At 46.7% G+C, this 11196-nt stretch overlaps 1 protein-coding gene across 1 annotated transcript in view; it reads left to right on the top strand.

Annotated features, from left to right (window-relative positions):
* SYNE2 (spectrin repeat containing nuclear envelope protein 2) overlaps positions 1-11196 on the top strand; it is a 352391-nt gene that overhangs the window by 326036 nt on the left and 15159 nt on the right. Inside the window, exons 103-107 of the mRNA XM_019518445.1 lie at positions 454-616; positions 4530-4717; positions 4870-5020; positions 6846-7028; positions 10098-10235. Of these exons, the coding sequence (XP_019373990.1) occupies positions 454-616; positions 4530-4717; positions 4870-5020; positions 6846-7028; positions 10098-10235 (823 nt within the window). The remainder of the gene's footprint in view (positions 1-453; positions 617-4529; positions 4718-4869; positions 5021-6845; positions 7029-10097; positions 10236-11196) is intronic.

Raw genomic sequence — 11196 nt, forward strand, 5'->3', positions numbered from 1 at the left:
ACACCCACCCCCCCCCCCCACCCCCCCACCAATCAGCCCTGGGGGAGAGAAGCAGAATGAAGAAGGGAAGGAGAGACCGGCCTCCCCAGTTCGTCCACCTCCCATGACTTGGATCACATCCATGGCCAAAACATTTGCTAGTCAGCTAAAAATATTTGGAGTTGAATGGAGGCAAGTTTTGGTACAAATAGATCCTCAGGGAGTTGACTGAAGAGCTCCTTTGCAGTTCACTGAGGCTACCAACGCCACCCCCTGCACCCTGTGGTGCAGGGACCTGCGGAGATAATTTGGGTAGGTTCCAGATAAAACGTGGCTCTACTGTGCAAAAGGCAGTTCAGTTTGGACGAAAATAACACGTAAATCATCCTGTCTGCATCACTGAGAGCCTTTCCTGGCAATACTCCGATTGCTTAAAGGTTTGTAATGACTTGTTTTTCTTCCCAATTCCATCAGGGTGAAGAAGCTGAAAGAGACCTTTGCTTTTATACAGCAGCTTGACAAAAACATGAGCAACCTTCGCACCTGGCTGGCTCGCATTGAGTCGGAGCTTTCCAAACCCGTTGTTTATGACATCTGCGATGATCAGGAGATCCAGAAGAGGCTGGCTGAGCAGCAGGTGGGAAATCAGAGCAGCAGAAGTAAATGGGCTAAAGTGGTGCTGATTATGACGGGCCCTGTACTTAACATCACCTATTTCCCGTCTTTAGCAGCCCTTCCCATTGTTCATGTTTGAAATCACTGTTTTCTTTCAAAGCATGTGTTCAGCACTTGGAAGAGGCTTAACCATGCATAGTGAGCTGTGCTCATAATTTAAATATTCTAGGAGCTTGATTTTTTTTTTTTTTAAGTCCACAAACCCGTGGATAATTCTTTTCTTGGGTAAAAACAACAGTTCTCCATCTATATGGAGATCTCTGCTCTTCTTTGCTGAACCAAGAACAGCCTAGAGCAGCAGTTTTCAATGGGTGGTGCATAGACCCCTGGACTATGTCTAACGGGTCCACAAAAGATGATCAGTCAAGAGTATGTGAATACCCACACTTACAATTCAAAGGGGCCCACTCTTCCATTTGGAGTTTCCAAAGGGGCCTGCAAATGAAAAAAATGTTGAAAGCCACTGGCCCAGAGGTTCCTGCTTAGAGGGTACTGTTCAGTGTCAGTATAATCATCTGTATTACAAGCTATTGTAGGATCCTAGGATCCTTATTTGGGATCTAGGATCCTTAGATCTTTATTTGGGATCTAGGAAGGAATTTTACCCCATGGTCAGAATGGTAGACTGGGGGGGAGGAGGTTGCCTTCCTCTGTAGTGAGGGGCATGGTCCTCTTCCTTGCAGTTTTAGAGGACATTTTAATAAACCTTGCAGCAGCATAAGGCTGACAGCCCTCATCCCCCTGCTTTACCTATGGCAAGTTAGGGTGCTCTTGGTGTCTCTGGGCAATATGCCTTGTAGTTGTGCAATAGGGTTGGTTGTATTCCTGCCCAGAGCAGGGGGTTGGATTTGAAGAGCTGGAAGAGACCTCAAAAGATCATGATTTCTATTATTCTATGTATAGCTTTAGGAATAAGTTGGACAAGGATTTGTTCAAAATGGTTTGGATAGGGATGGTCCTGCCTCAATCAGGGAGCTGGACTAGATGGCTGCCAGAGGTCTGTAATTCTGCCTGTAACAGGTATGGCACCTGAGGGCTGCCATGGTGCGCCCAAGTGGCCCCCTTGGTCCTGCTCCTGTCTCCAAGGGTCTTTCTTGCCCTGCTTCCCTCATTTCCTATCAGACCAAGATGTGGCAGGAGAGGGAGGCTGCCGAACCTAAGTGTTCGCTCCCTCTTTCTCTGTTCACTCCCTGTGCCCTATGAGCCTTGAGGGCTAAATTCATGTCTGCCTCCCACCCCTACAGCTATGCCCATGGCTCACGGGTGTTCTTCTCTCCAGCCTTCATGTAAAGACCTCAGCCTTCTTGGCTTTAGCCCCCTTTTTCCCTGTGTATCAGCCTCCAGCCCTGGCCCAGCCCTCTCTGTACTTCTGGTCTCCAGGCCCCTTGGTCCCATCTTGTATTTTATGCCAGCCTCCTGGGAACCCATCCAGGGTTGCTCGCAATCTATCATAGCCCCCTCCCTGGTACCCTTGGCCCAGAGAGAGGCTGCTGTCAGCTCTACCCAGCCCCCCTGGCCCAGGCAGAGGCTCTTCCCAGTTCATCTGGCATCCCTGACCCAAGGCAAGGCTTTACATGGGGTGCCCCTGTAGTCCCCACTTCCCCTCTTATACCCAGTTCCCCTCCTATACCCACACCCGTTCCACCCATCTAAAATTTAAATTACATCATAAATGCAAGACACTGTTTCCCAACCAAAAGCCTACCCAGCTCTGGGTTGTTGCTTCACTCCAGCCATCAGCTCTCCTTAGTTCCCTCTGGGCAGCTCCAGGGAGCAGCTTAGATGCCTTCTAGCCCACCTGCTGCAGGCTTCTCCCTTAGGAGCTCCTCTCCCAGGGCCAGACTGCCTGCTCTGGCTTGGGCCCCGAGTTTATCTGACTACAAACCATGTCCCCTTTTTTGCACAGGTTTTCCCTGTTAATCAGGAGCCGGCCTGCCTTCCTGCAGCTGTGGCCCCCACACAGCCAGCTGAGCCTACTCTTAAATTGGCAGGAGCCTCCTGGCTCCCTGCTACAGTTCCCTCTTCTCCCCTTCCCTTACACCCAAGTAACAGGGTCTGGATCCCCTGTTAAACTACCCAAACAGGAAGACTGCCAACATCTGTATTACAGGCAATTGTAGGAGCAAGAGCTGGATGTCGACAGCTTTGCTTGTGCTGAGTAGTGCGGTACTCTGGGCTGGACTGTGACTTGAACTGTACCCCCCTCAGTGGTCTGAGAGGTGGTAAGAGCTCCTCTGCTTTATATCTCCACTGGGATCTTGGATTCAAGCAGGGCTACTTGTTTACTTCTCCCCTCCCTGGAGGAGGTATTTGGGGAATGGGCAGGGCCCTTCTTCCTGAACCCACACAGAAGAACTGAATCAGTGAGAGACAAGAGGGTAATAAACAGTAACAGCTGTTATAGATCAACAGCTGATTACTGCCCCTCATTGGCAAGAGGGAGCTGGGGGTAGAATTGGGTCTCTCAACAGACTCGGAGAGAACAACATCTCGGTGCTGCTGGTAGATCACACCATAGCCTCAAGTAACAGTGCTGTCCCGTGGATTTCAGCCATTCCTCTTGTGGATTAAGGGACTATTCGATATAAGTGACAGTGGCAGCTTCCAGTTGTATTTACCATTCCTGTCTATGTGGTTGCTAAACAACCTAGACCGAGTTTGGAATTGTAGCGAGATGCAGACACCCGCCGGCATTAGTTGGATTAGTTCGCATTAGTATTAGAATTTTTGCAAGACGCATAAATAACTTTGGTATTAATGAGCATTAGTTAGATGACCTCAGTGTGAAACCTCTGTGATGCTTTTTATTAGTAGCAACAGCTTGTAATTAACTCATTCATTAAGTCCCAGGAGGGTTGTCCTTCAACTCTTTATAGTTTTGCTCCGATCATAGGCATGCTTACTGCAATACAACATCAGGGACAAAACCAGTGCAGCTTTTCTTGCTCCCCAAGTGTTAGTGAGATTTGACACTTAATGGGACTTCTAATTCTCTTGGGTTGGTAGAATACCCCTTTCTTTTGTGTCTGTTTGTGTTGTAACTATCATCCAGAAAAGTCACTGAATCCCCTTTAGTGAAACTGGGAATAGACTGTAAGAATGTAATTGCGGCAAGAGTTCATTAAATGGTAATTCTCAAATGGGTGGGTTTGCAAGGAGTGGCCTTTAAAATTAAAAGCACTTCAAAGAATGTTTTCTCATCCTCCTCTTCCAGATCTCTGTGCACTCTGCATGCATTTGATTGATCTCAGTAGGGATTACGCATACACGCAGGTGAATGCCAGGGAATACAATGGAGGTGCAAGCCCTAGGAAAGAAAAGTGTAGTGTGGTTTGGGCAGGAGTTCGGTGCCATTGCATTCAAAGTCACCTCTTACAGTAGATGTTCTCAGATGAGCTATTGTCAGAATTGCAGAATGGATTCTCTGGTACCTGCTGTTCTCCCACGGTTTGTGATATCAGCAGAGTCTCTTGAATTATGCTGTTGCATTCACTGGAATCCCAGAGTTAAACTTTGTAGTCTCTGTCGTGACTTACTGTTGAATAAACCAGTATGTAATGGCAAGAACCAGTACATTTAAGTGTGCCTGTGTGAAGTTTTTGAGTATGTATAAAAATAGCCCAGAGCATAAATTGAAAGATGGGCCTTTCACAGACAAGTCAAAAGAGGGAAAAATCTACGTTCACCTGACAGCACTCTGACCTCTTCTCTCAATTTATCGTCCACACAACCCATTCTGTAGTGCCCTCGCTGTGGCTAAAATTGCTTTTATTGACATGGGAATTGCTCCTCCCAGTGCACTAGAGCATATCACAAGCAAATACCTACATCTGTAACCAGCATTTGTGTGTTGAAACTGGTTTTCACAATTGCAGGATCTGCAGCGAGACATTGAGCAGCACACTGCAGGGGTAGAATCTGTGTTTAATATCTGTGACGTCCTGCTGCATGATTCAGACGCATGTGCTAACGAGACCGAGTGTGACTCCATACAGCAGACCACTAGGAGCTTGGACAGACGGTGGAGAAACATTTGTGCTATGTCTATGGAAAGGAGAATGAAGTAAGCGCCTTTCTGACATTTCTAGGACATGTAGAAGGCAGTGCAGCATTGCAAGAAATGTTGTTGCCTTCTACATGCACCAATTTTTGATGCAAGACCGTGAGACCCGACTGGTAAACGTGTGATAAAGCAGAATGTTTTGTGTTCCTCAGAATCGAAGACACCTGGCGCCTCTGGCAGAAGTTCCTGGATGACTATTCTCGCTTTGAAGACTGGTTAAAATCGGCCGAAAGGACAGCCGCCTACCCCAACTCTTCCGAGGTTCTATACACGAGTGCCAAGGAAGAGCTGAAGAAGTTTGAGGTGAATGACTTGACTTGCCTTTCAGTTCTTTGGCCTAAATCCTGTTTTATCTTTATACACTTCAGTGACACTTAGGGAGCTGCATAAGAGCCATTTATGGTATATATTTTCAACAGTATGGATTCTGTTGATACTTGTATAGCCACATTCACCTTTTGCTTCCCATCTGCGCATGCTCTGAAGGCTGCGCTCTGTCCATGCAAGCTCTGGAGTGAAATAGAATTGCCTGGGTGTGCGTGTAATGCCACGCAAGTCCCAAACATTGAGTCAGAGAAAAGCTGTGACTAGCAACTGTGCGAGGCTGGAGGTAGAAGGAGTTTCTCCCATATCTTGCATATTAAATACGCAGTTCAAAGAAGGCATGAGGTGGCAGGAGCTTGGGCCAGACCCAGGCATTCTCCCTTCCAGACCAGTGTCCATCTCTGAGCCATGCTGCTCCTGGACCCACATATATTCCCCTCTTGGCTCATTGGGTACCTGTACACGTGATGGACCTCTGCTCCGATGCATGCTAATTAGCACACATCAGAACAGACTTGATCGAGTCTGCTGGAGTGTGCTGATTAGTGCACTCCAGCAGCCTCTGCATCACGTGCGTTCAGAGTCCCCGCATTTTAAAATGGTAGCAGAGGTGCTTTTAACTAAACCACATCGAACAAGCTTTAGTTAAAGCATCCCCAGAGCCATTGTGAAGTGCGGGACACTGAATACATGTGATGTTGTGGGTGATTTTAATTAGAGTGCCTCTCAGAGCTGCTTTAATTAAAGCGCTCCTCCCCCCCCCACCCCCACTCTGCAGCACATGTATAGACACCCTTGGTAAGCCAGCTTCAAGAGGAGGTTGGAGAATGCTCTGAGCAATTCCAGCCCATGGCTTGAGAGTCAGTGCACCTCCCTGGGAAGTGGGAGATGTAGGTCCCAACCCCCTCTAGGTTGAAGTCTTAGAACGTATACCTCCCTGCTCCCTGGGTGGTTGTCCTGACCATTAAGTTATAGGGCTGCCTGCCTTCTGCGCAGTTTTGCTTCCAGAGGGTGCATAGACCTTAGTCATCCTGTTTTGCCCCAAGTGAAAATAGAATCCAAATTCTATATAAATGCCCAAAATTGCACTTTGGTAGCTATGTAGGTGCCAATTAGATAAATATGTAAAGCTGAAATGAGATTTTGCCCATTCTGATCAGCAAATCTCATCCTGTCTTACCTACATGAATAATAGCGGATGTGTAAAGCACTTTTTGGAAAACTCTTTGCAAACATTAATGAATGTGCACTGTCCCCCTGAGTGAAGGGAATGGTTTTGCACAGTTACAGGTGGGGAAATGGATAAATACAGAGCGCTGAATGGATAACTTAACTTACTCAGCCTAAGACAGCATGTTAATGACTGAGCTAAGAAGAGAACCCAGAATTCCCGACTCAGGTAGTTATTTGCTGTTGCTAACTGACATGTCCTCCTATTAGTTCCTGGGGCTAGCATGTAACTGCTTTCAAACTTTTTTTTTTTAAGCAGGTAATAGCCCTGAAAAGCTTCTTTAATAATATGTTATGAAAAGCTGTGTTATAATGGCTCAGAAACGGTCAGAGTAAATTCTATGAGCAGGACGAATTGGAGCATGTTATTCCCCTCCAACAACTTCAGAGGGAACAGCAAATGTGTGTTTGAGGACAGATTTTAACAAGTACAAGTAACCCCTAACCTTTGTTTCAATTTCATTTTGAGGTCCTGACATTTTTTTTTCTCCCCTCCCCCTCAAGTGATGGGGAGTATTTTAATGATCCCTTCTCTTGTCTGCAAAAGAGTAATGTTCTTCTGTTTGCGGTGCAGGCCTTCCAGCGACAAATCCATGAGCGACTCACTCAGCTGGAGCTGATCAATAAACAGTATCGGCGGCTGGCAAGGGAGAATCGCACCGATTCGGCCAGCAAGCTGAAACGGATGGTCCATGAAGGCAACCAGCGCTGGGACAACCTCCAGAAGCGGGTTGCTGCCATTCTCAGGAGACTCAAGGTAGTTACAGTGAGATGGGGTCTAGGTGGAAACAATGCTACCGAAATGCCAGGCAGGTGTTAGACCACCATCTATTTGATTGTGTAAGTTTGTGCTTCATCTGTATTAGCAGTTTAAGTGGACTGTGGATTGGCATTTATAAAATGCAGAATGAAAGCCATGGTAAGCTAAGGTTAATGTTGGATGCAACAGAGGATGGTAGGGTGGGTGGGGATGGAGGCAAGGACATCTAATTTTCTGGTTGGATCTTTGCTAGCTGCTAGGATAGCAGCTATTCTACCCTACCAGGGTGGCAGCAGTCCCCAGAGAGCTACATACCAGCTAAGGACAACTGTGCTCCAGCTGTGCTCCTTCCCAGCTTTGAGGCTCCATCTACACAACAGGCTGGATGAGGTTTGGCACAGGAACAAACTGGTTCTTGGTCACTAACTAGACCTGAATATGGAGAAGAGACTAGAGTCACACCCAGAAAGCATGTCAGTCCAGTAAAAGCAGCAAAGTGTACAGTGTGCGAGGGCAGCTCCTAGAGAAGCTGCTTTGCATGTGGCAGTAGACATGTCCTTGGCAAATGGATTGGCATTAACCAGCCTGGCTGACAGGAGACGACCAGGGAAGGACCCTGGAAGGCCTGTCCTGCACCCACTGCTGTCTACTACTGCTTCTGTTCTGCTCTTCTTAATCCCAGCACCCTTCTGTGGCGATGGTCCTGACAAATTACATTCTCTGCCTTGTTTCAGTCTGGATTTTATAAACTTTTTGTGGTTGTCATCATTAGCTTGACTCAAGTGGATATTCTGATTAGATAAAGATTTTCTTGGCTAATACCGATAGCCAATTACCCACCAGGCATATCAGCTGATACCAATCTGATAACCAGTTTACAGGAATGCAGCTTGATACTGTGGAGAGCAGTGCCCTGCAGATAAATCTGGAGGGGAAGGGGTGTGGGAAGTGCCGATTGAGGCCTCCATGGCAAGGGAGGAAGTGGGGCTGAGGTTGGGGCAGGGCAATGAATGGGTCCCTGGGGCCAGGGCGGGAGCCGCAGGCCGCTCATCCAAGGATCAGCGTATCAGCGCTTAAAAATGGCAGTAGGGGCGTTTGAACTGAAGCTTATTAAATTAGCTTTAGTTCAAGTGCTGCCACCACCATTTTTAAGCACTGGGATGCTTTTAACTGGAGCAGAGGGAGGCAGAGGCTGGCTGCCCAATCTGAGCTCGGGGCTCTTCACCCTGCTACCTTTACCTCGGGAGTCACGCGCTGGCTGTGCCACATCCCCTGCCCATCTGGTGGCAATGATGGCAGCGAGCTGTACCTCCTGCTGCTGAATGGGTAGGAGACATGGCGTGGTCAATGTGTGGCTCCCAAGGCAAAGGCAACAAGGTGAAGAGCCCTGAGCCTGCAGCAGGCAGCCCACCTCCACCCTCACCCCACTTGGCTCCTCTCTGGTTAAAAGCACCCTGGCATTTAAAAATGGCAGCAACAGTGCTTGAACTAAAGCTCATTCAGTGCACTTTAGTTCAAGTGCCCCCACTGCCATTTTTAAGCTCTGGAATGCTGATCCCCTGGATGAGTCACCTGTGGCTCCCTGCCCCAGCCCCAGCCCCTTCCTCACCATGGGGGCCTTGATCTGTCCTCCCCACGGCCCTTCCCCTTCACAGACTTACCAGCAGGGTGCTGCTTTCCATGCCTCCCGGCTGCATTCCTGGATGCGTGTATGTGTGTGGCTGTGTACATGTATACAGCATGTGGGGGCCCCAGCCAGAAGGCATGTTACATTTATTGGTACATTATGGGGTACATCATCCAAAAGAAGCCGATAATGCTACTTTGTCTGATCTGATATGGCTCTGATGTATTGGTGCATGTCTAATTCTGATGCCAAAAGGGATCCACACCAAGCATGGACTTCCTATAGGTCTGCAATATGACAAGCAGGACTGTGCTCTACCTGGAGCACAAGTGAAATCCTCTTTTACATGTCTCCAATGTTAATCACTCCATCCTCTGGCCTAGAATCCCCCCAACCAAGTGTTTTAGGAATAATTTCAATACTGAAAATAGACTCTTAGTTGGGATGGTTTAGTCAGGGATGCTCCTGCTTTGAGCAAGGGAAGGGGTTGATCTAGATGATTTCTTGAGGTCTCTTCCAGACCTATTTTTTTTTCTGTGATTTGTGCTGCTTTATGCAGTCTTTTTTCAATGAATGTCTTGTCTGGAGCTGTGATGGGAAAAGCTCCTCTATCTTAATCGGCCCTGGACAAAAACAGGCAGGAAATAGAACATTGTTGACTGCAATGCCAAATGGCATATTACTTACTTAAGTGGATTTCCACATTCCAGACAGTCTATCATTCTGCTAATTTTGATGATCTAATTTTAATTAGAGATGAGGTTTGTTTTCTTTACCTAATCTTTCTGGTAAAGTTAGAGCAGCAAAATCAAAAGCCAGGTGTGAACACAGGTTTGGTTTTTGGTACATCTGTGTAGAAAAAGGGTGATTTCTACCCCCTGTTCTCCCTCCCCTGCCTTCCCCCGCCAACAAAGATAGTTAAACACTGCAGTCTTCCCAGTGTGTATGCAGTGATAATGTATAAAGGTGTCTTATGCCAGCATAACTTGTTCTCATGTGGAAGAAGGAATCTTGGTAGTAGAGACAGGCACCTATATACTTGTAGCATTGGGTGTTTATACAGGTGCTCCAGGAATGAGGGGTGCCCTTTAATTAGAGCGTTGTATTCAACGAGCTTTAGTTAAAGCACCCCTGCTGCCATTTCTCAGCACAGGGATGCTGATACATGTGCCACTGGAGTCAGTTGGAGCACGGCAATTGCCATGCTGCAGCAGACTCAGTTAATCAAGTCTGCTCTGAGCCTTGCTGCACTTGTATAGGTGCCCATGCTGAAGGGAAAGGGGTGTACTGGTTATAGTAATTATTGTATGTAGTCTGGCAATGCGTGTATTTAATGTGAACAGCAATTTTAAAAGAGAACCCCAATATTAAACTAATCTTATGACCATCACTACTCAGTAGCTAAAATACTGCTGCCTAACTGCCCTTTTATTATTCAGCACTTCACCAATCAGAGAGATGAGTTTGAGGGAACGAGGGAAAGCATTCTCGTGTGGCTCACAGAAATGGACCTTCAGCTGACAAATGTAGAGCACTTCTCTGAGAGTAACTTAGATGACAAAATGCGGCAGTTAAATGTACGTATCGTTTCAAACTTCTTTGATATAGCAATTATGATTATGTCAGTCCTTAGTCTCGTGAAAACACCCGTCAGTACCTCTGGTTCAGTTTCTGTACAGCTTCACATTTGTCCATTGCTGTACATGAGTTATGGGATGCTGGTAAACTTCAAACTGCCTGGTTCAGCATAAAAAGCATTATTTCTACAAAACATAAATTCAGCATTTATTTATACTCTTTGATCCTAAGTTTTATCTGTTTACTCCTAACAATTTCCAAAATCAGTTGCAATTCTGTTTGTCTTAAAAGACAGTTTCAAAATGGGGAAATAGAAACACCAATTGCTAATCAGCTGTATGATTATGAACGTCCAAAAGCTCTTTGTAATTTGGAATGTATTGGTCAGAATAAGGGTAAAACATTTCTTCATTACTAGCCCCAACTATGAGTTTTGAATGTAGTGTATTGAGGTGGATACTTATTGAAATAGTCGGGCACTTGTGAATTAGCTCTCTGTGAAATTCATTGATGAGTGTATTACAATTCTTTCCTACCTGAATGAGTCAGTTCAGCAATACTCTTTTCTCCATTTCCCCCTTGTTGCTTGGCTGTGTATGTTCAGCTTAATCCTTTGCAAAGCACAAGAGGTGACTTTCTAGAAGGGGGACAACTGATAGCATTCTTACAGGACGCTAGTTCATAGTTTCATAGTTTCTAGGGTTGGAAGGGACCTGAGCAGATCATCTAGTCCGACCCCCTGCCATGGCAGGAAGAGCACTGGGGTCAAATGACCCCAATAAGGTGGTCATCCAACCTCCTCTTAAAAACCCCCAGGGTGGGAGCCTGCACCACCTCACATGGAAGCTGGTTCCAGACCCTAGCCGCCCTGACCGTGAAGTAGCGCCTCCTGATGTCCAACTTAAACCTTCCCTCCGCCAGCTTGTGACCATTGTTCCTGGTCACTCCTTGCGGCGCTCG

This window comes from Gavialis gangeticus, unplaced genomic scaffold (genome assembly GCF_001723915.1).
Source record: "Gavialis gangeticus isolate Ggan-Ray unplaced genomic scaffold, GavGan_comp1, whole genome shotgun sequence".
NCBI classification, from domain to species: Eukaryota; Metazoa; Chordata; order Crocodylia; family Gavialidae; genus Gavialis; species Gavialis gangeticus.